Raw genomic sequence first — 7,500 nt, 5'->3', positions numbered from 1 at the left:
AACATTTTCCTCTCCTTTTCACTTTATTTGTTAAACCAGTTTCAGTCAAGTCCATAAGCTTTCAGTAATAATGACAAAGATTTAGTTAGGTTTAAGGATTACCATAAAACACACACCAGCAACACAGAGAAACAGCCTAGAGTCAGCTGAATGTATCTAGATTTGACTTGTAACATTAAAAACATTTAATCTAAGCTAGCTTATTTGAAATGCATCCTCTCCTTGAGTCAGTCCTGTAGGAGCCTCCTGGTGCCTCTTTTGACTAGTAAATGGGCATAGTATAGAATAAGAAAGGTACCTGAACACCCACAAATACCCCCATCCATCCATACCTTTTGTATCCTTTTGTCTCCTTGATCCAATCATACAGACACATCCTGCTGTTTTTTTTCTACTTTTTATGTGAATAATTGAATCACAAAATAAAATTATTCATGTAATGTATGGCAAGCCTCACTCTCTCTCTCTCCCCTCTCTTCTCCATTTCTCTCTCCTCTCGCTTCTCTCTCTCCCTCATTCTTTCTCTTTCTTTTTGTTGGAATAATCAAAGATGGTTAATAGTATAAGATACTTTATTTTATGTGTCCACTATATACCTCATATTACCTAAACTAAGGTGAAATTCTGTTTTGTTAAGTTACCCATGTAAGAGTATGTTATTGTTTATGTACGCCCTAATGGCAAAGTTTTATATCTGAAATTTAAACAACTCTCTGTTGTGTCACATAGATCCTCCTCAATACATAGAGTTAAGCGCAGCAACTCAAGTCATATATGCATTGACCAGTCAGACTTGCAGGGAAGATGAGTTGTTATGACATGTCAACACTTTTTTTTTGCTTTCTTTCTCTTTCTTTCTTTCTTTCTCTTTCTCTTTCTCTTTCTCTTTCTCTTTCTCTCTCTCTCTCTCTCTCTCTCCCTCTCTTTCTCTTTCTCTTTCTCTTTCTCTTTCTCTTTCTCTTTCTCTTTCTCTTTCTCTTTCTCTTTCTCTTTCTCTTTCTCTTTCTCTCTCTCTCTCTCTCTCTCTCTCTCTCTCTCTCTCTCTGTTTCTTTTGCTCCCTCTCTGTATCTTTATCACTCTCTGTTTTGTCTTTCTCAGTTTCTATGTCCCTCCAGGCATCAAAGATTAAAATTATTGTTGGTGAAAGATGGAAATTGTGGTTTAAGGATGAATAGCAAAAGTTATGCAGAATCCTTTCTCAACCTTTACAGTATACTAGATGAGGGTGAGAACCCTTTTACTTATGTCAAGAAGCTGGAGAAACTTTTGGAGTTGATGGAGCAAGGCAACTCAGTGACACAAAACCAGGTAGAGGACACACTTGGGGTCTACATCTCTGCCCACATGTCGGTACCAACTGCTATTTACTCCTTTATCAGAGCCATAAATCCTGTTACCAATATTGAGGTGAGAAGTTAGATTTTATGTAGCATGAAGAGTTGGTATATATTATTACACATTTTGATATAAAATAATTCTTAATAGCAATCTGTTTTTTGTGTTGAAAATATATTTGAAAATTAATATAAGTTGTGAAAACATGATGCCATTATTAACAGTATTCAGATATCCAACTTCAGAACAATAGTTTGTGCAGTACCTACCATTATTGTCAAAATCCAATAAGTGTTTGAATTTGCCATCTTTATTCTTCCTGTATTTTAGTCTGATAATGCTTTCCTGAGGACCATCCACTATGCCATCAGTCTTGGTGGTGACACAGACACCATAGCATCCATGGCTGGAAGTATTGCAGGTGAGACTTGGCTATATTTGAAATTTTTTTAGTGATAAATGTATGGGAAAAGTAGTAAAAAAATAATACATAGATGTGAAAGGGTATATCCTTTTCTGATATTATAATGTATAATCTGTGTGAATTTCCCTCCAGGTGCATATTACGGCTTTTCGGAAATCCCTGAGAGCTTCCATAGGCACTGTGAGGCTCTTTCAGATGCCATTGAACAGGCTGATCAGCTCTTCAAGATGAGGAAAGCCAAATCGACAGAGACGTGAACATTTGTTAGTTGAAGAATTTACATTAGTATTACCCACTTCACAGTTTTAGAGTGACATTCAAACTGCAAGGTCATTTTACTGCCAAGGCCTATAATTGACATTGGGAAGATGATTAGTAATTAGGTCATCTCCCATGTAGATCCAAAAATGGGACTATCAGTTAGGTAGAGTGTGAGAATAAATGGTACTTCTTATCATAGGATGTGTATTGTTTTGCAGACTATGATTAAGTTGTAATAAATTTCTGTTTATTTATTCTCTTTTTTGAGAAAGGAACTTTATGAAAGATATGCTTTCAAGATGTTTATTGTATATATAAGTGATAACTTTAGTGCAGATGTTGTCTCTTATTCTTGTTACGTCTAACAGTTCAGCATATCATGTATTTTCATGTATACTTTTATTATTACTAAGAGATTGTAATTTCCAGGAAATTAATGTGTCGATTTTATATTTATTATACCTTAATTTTGTTATTTACATAAATTGAGATTTATTGAGTCCTTTTTTGGCATATAACTTTATAAAATCCATTTAATCTATTTCAGAATTATTTACATATTACTTAAAATTCTGTTTAATTTTTTTTTTTTTTTTTTTTTTTTGCTATACCAATTTTTCAAAATGTTCAAGGTATCTGTTTAGATGTAGTGTACATTTCCATGAGCAGAGTTTGTTAAATATAGAGAAGGTATGAATGAATGATTAGCTCCAAGCATGTCAATGCTATGTCTTTTTTAGAATTTCATGTAGTTTTGATGATGTTGCTTGGAGATGTGTGTTACATTATTTGCATTGTAATATAATTTTCATTCATGCCTTTTTTACATTGCATTTCAGTAATGTCTTTGGTATGTGAGTACAGAGTGGTGGAGTTCAAAGACCATATTACTCACTGCACAATTGTATAGCAATCTTTTAGTCTTTTGTTCTCTCCAATATAATACTGTAGATTCTCTGGTCCACATAATACCCAAATGTTTTTGTAATTGTCACATATCAGGAGTATATAGATGTAAAGACAACTAATTTTACAGGTTTAGAATGATATGAAAATCCCACTAATATGTGAAAGCATTTTCTGGTGTACATACAAATTACATTCCTAGACCTCTTGTGTAATGAGCTTTAATTAACTTCTATGCACTGGCTTATGAAGAAAGGGTTGTTTAATGAAAATTCTCTTTTGGGTACTTTGAGGCCTACAGTACCAAATTCTACACTAGATAATAAAATGCATTTAATATTTTTTTGCTTTGTTTAAATCAAGTCCAGCTTTTTGTCTAGTCTCACTTTTATATACAATTAATTTGAATATTAGAACAAATGAAATATTTTTATATTGGGCTGAAATACATAGTAGAATATGTTCAGCTAAATGATTTGGTACAAAACTTCAAAGCACCCTGCACTTTGAATTTTTTTCCTATTTGTAATGGAAAGACAATGTGAAGTTATGTACATATTTATCCAGTCATATTAAAAAGAGAGAAAAAAATTTAGTGTAATACTATTACCTTTGCCTGATCTTATGGTTGATTTTTACACTAAGTGAATGAACAGTTATATAACCCACTGTCACATGGGAAATGTAGTAAAAATGCCTTATATGTTGTAGTAATGCTTTTTGAATTATTAGAAATATAATTATTGTTATTGACATTACTAACAGCAATATAAAATATTTTCAAAATTCAAGGAACAGGGTAAACAGGTGAAACAGGTAGTACTCATACTTGGTTCATTAGTGACTCAATACTTGTGGAGCCATCTATATGTTAAAACATTTTAAAAATTAAGCTCACAGAGGGCATGGCATGTACGTACATGCCATCCCGTGGCATCAGGGCTGGTCAGTACCTGTAGTATTTTAAGATCTGTATGATTGTCCTCCACATAGAAATTAAATGCTGAGTGATTACTGCAACCATTAGCAGAACCAGAATTTATCAGAAAAACAGTACTGATAGAAAGTTCTACTAGATTTTATTGTGGATACTTTTTCATTTTGGGACCAACACTGCTAGAGTATACAGCTGGTAGCTTTGGAGCCATTTTCAGAATTTTCATTAGAGATATAAAAGGAAGATTTAATCTTAATATCATGTAGAGGTTTATTTCTTCTGTACTAAAGCTTACTTTCATCTGGTTATGTACCTTCTTTTGAGTATAACTTTGAATCAAACATAATGATAAAAAGTATAATTGTATCTAGTTCTTATCACTTTACACTTATACCAGACTTAACTGCTATTAATGGTAACTTTTAGAGATAATAAGGAAGGAAAAAGATCCAATATCAGCATAACCAAGGCCTCTTCCTCCTGTCTGGTAGTGCCTACTATTCCTGACACTTTGTATTTGCAATATTTTTCTTACTTTCCTCCATTTCCATTAAAATATGATTATTGTCAAACTGAAACTTCCTAAATTTATGACAATGGGTGTTTCTCCATCAGCAACTTCCTTTAGTTAGGGCTGTCTAAGTTTATTTATTTGTCATTTGAACAATGCAGAAAATCTAAAAGCAGTTGAAAATACTATTGATATTCAACTCTTATATTAAAGGTTGAGGTAAATGAAACAAACACATTTCAAGCAAAGTCATTATTGGTTATCCATATGTTTCTACAGACTATAGCAACCCAAGCAGTTACTGAAGCATCATCAGTCTCTCACAAGTACAAGTACAAAATAGGATTGGCTCGTACCCTTACTAAAACAGAAAGTCCTTGGAGTGCAGTGGGATGCTGTAAGTCCAATATCATGTCCACATCTGCTATGGAATCTCTCTCTCTCTCTCTCTCTCTCTCTCATGCTCTCTCTCTCTCTCACTCTTTCAATTGAATTTCATTCTTGCTCTTTCTTTTTTTTTTCATTTCTATTTATTATAATTTTTCATTATTTTACTTTATACAGAGTTTTTTGATATAGGACTGGACTGTCTGAGTTTAGTGGAAAAGCAAAGAAAAAAAAATTGGTCCAAACCCTCATCACTCATACAATTTCCCAAACAACCACTGCACAAAAATAATGATGATGATAATTATAATTATAATAATAATAAAAACATACAGAAAAGGGTATCATATTACACCTGAAATATTATATGTATGGATGGGGAATTCCTACCCCAATAATATGCTAAAACTGACAAATCACATAAGATCTGTCATACATTTTTTTATTGACTGGGATGAGTAACATTTTAATGAAGCACATGTAATTGGACGATGGAAAAAAGTAAGTGAAAATCAACAATGTATTTAAATCACCTGAGTTATGAGTTCTTTACTTTTAAAAAACTTCTTGATAACTGGAATATAGTTTTATTTCAAAAGTTTTCAATATCAGCTGGAGAGATGAATGAATGCATGTATGAATGTATGTATGTATGTATCTTTCCATATATATCTTGGCAGAAAGATTGGACAGTATCTGCAAAGCTTCCATTTTTTTCCAGTAACTTTAATCTGTAATTAATCCAGTTTTTCCATAAGTGAAATAAGGGTAAATGATATAGCAGCCAGACTAACTAATAAGGTAATACACACTAACTGAATCATTATGTATCTAAAAAAAAGATGAAAAAAAAAATGAACATAGGTATATATGCATTATGATATGAAGAAAAATATATATATTACTGAATATTGTAAATACTGATAACAAAATACAGCAACTGAATAACAGATGTATAGCAAAAGGTGAGAAGTGGATTTTCTTAACCAATTCTATATTCTTAAATGGTTAAATATTTTTTTTATGTACAACCTCAGGATCAATCTTTCTGTTTAAGGTTAAATTTGGACCATTTACAGTGAAGAGTCAAGCAAGTCTTCAGAAACTCACAATGAATTATAAAAATAATAATAATAAAAAGGTAAAAGGCAAATCAAAATTCCAAGAGCTGTTTATAACAGGGGGGTCAAAAGTGTGGCTCGAAGGGGCCAGTTTTATTCTTCTTCCTTTTTTTAACACTCACAATCAACATTTTTCAGGTACCATTATAATATAACTATATATCAAAAATTTTCTTCTCTGTACAATTCTCATGACTTTTTTTCCAAGAAACATTTCTATTATAGTTTACTTTTTTAAACAATGAGAGAAGAAGAAAAAAAACAGTCTTTGATTTTTAGTTTCAACCGAGGTGACTTGGGAGTCACCAGGAATTTTCCACTGACCAAACCTGTGACTGTGACACCATCTACCATCACCCTTGCTTTGCCCATGTTAATAATTTACTACTATTAACAGTGATCCTTATGTTAAAATATTCAATAAAGGAGGGAAAGCAAGCTACCAACATGCAAATGTCATTATGGATGTTGTTCATACCTGAGGACTTTCAACTTTTGGCACGTTACCCTAACATTTAACAAATCTCATAACACAACCAGAATTCATAAAAGATTGGTAACATTAGGTTTATCACATCATTAGAATAGTTCTTAATCTTCTAGAATGACCTCAGAATGAACAATGTCCACAAGGCTTAGTTAAAAAACAGACAAACCACAGAAAAACAAAGGTAGTTTTCAAATGTTGTGCTAATGACACATGCAAGGATGCGATTGTCACATCCCCTTGTGGATCAAACACAGCTGGTTTCTATGCTGATAATCCAAGCAAGTAATGCTTTCTTGTGTACACAATAGCAAAGATTTTCAACTTCAGATATATGTTACTGCACATTTAAAAGACAAAATAAAGTAGCAACAATGAAATGATTGAAGTAACAAGAGAACTAACAAATACTGTAGGGTACTTGTTCAAAACTCATACTGAAACTACGTCATTTCCAGCATGTGCTGAAAATCAGCAAAAAAGAAAATGGTTATTAAAATACAAGCTATATAATAGCATACAATCAAGAAAATAATTGTTAGTATCATTAGAATGCAGGAATTTTATGCTGATGCCCAAATATTTAAGGAGTTAATTCATAATGTATTTCTTTGTGTAAGAAACTGAAAAATGGAAATATAAGGAGCATTAAGAAAGGAAACACACAACATTCATATATACAAATTCTGTACACTAAGCTGTTTTCATGAAGACCTGCTTGACAAAAGCAAAGAACAAATTAATCATGGATCAGAACACCACGTTTATTTGTATAATAAAACAAAGATGGGGAACGAATTAACAAGACATGCCCCCTCTTGGATATCATGACTAATTTGCTTAAATTATTAAAATTCCCCTCCCTGGCCTGCCCATCCCAGTAGTGTAACATGAGCAATCCGAAGACATTTGAATGGAACCTTTTTTCCCCCCATGTCTGCTAATATGCTCAGTTAGGAAATTTTGTCTCTATAAGATCTGGACATATAAAGGGATAAGTTCTGGTTGATATGGTCTCAATAATGTGAAAAATTAGTACCCCTACAATACTCACTAATTAAAATGACTGATATGACAGTTCTTGATAAATTTTTCTTTTGACAAAACCTTGAAAATAATACATATCTTAT

General features: G+C 32.4%; 1 protein-coding gene across 2 annotated transcripts in view; it reads left to right on the top strand.

Moving 5' to 3' along the window:
- The window catches only part of LOC119590022 (ADP-ribose glycohydrolase ARH3-like), a 16,470-nt gene extending 13,200 nt beyond the window's left edge, over positions 1-3,270 (top strand). For both annotated transcript variants that reach the window (XM_037938744.1, XM_037938745.1), the window contains 3 exons: positions 1,213-1,408; positions 1,667-1,757; positions 1,893-3,270. In XM_037938744.1, coding sequence (XP_037794672.1) covers positions 1,213-1,408; positions 1,667-1,757; positions 1,893-2,017 — 412 coding nt within the window. In that variant the 3' untranslated portion in view covers positions 2,018-3,270. The remainder of the gene's footprint in view (positions 1-1,212; positions 1,409-1,666; positions 1,758-1,892) is intronic.
- Positions 3,271-7,500: the final 4,230 nt, after the last annotated feature.

Source organism: Penaeus monodon, chromosome 26 (assembly GCF_015228065.2).
Source record: "Penaeus monodon isolate SGIC_2016 chromosome 26, NSTDA_Pmon_1, whole genome shotgun sequence".
Classification (NCBI taxonomy): domain Eukaryota; kingdom Metazoa; phylum Arthropoda; class Malacostraca; order Decapoda; family Penaeidae; genus Penaeus; species Penaeus monodon.
This window is presented reverse-complemented; position numbering and strand designations above follow the sequence as displayed.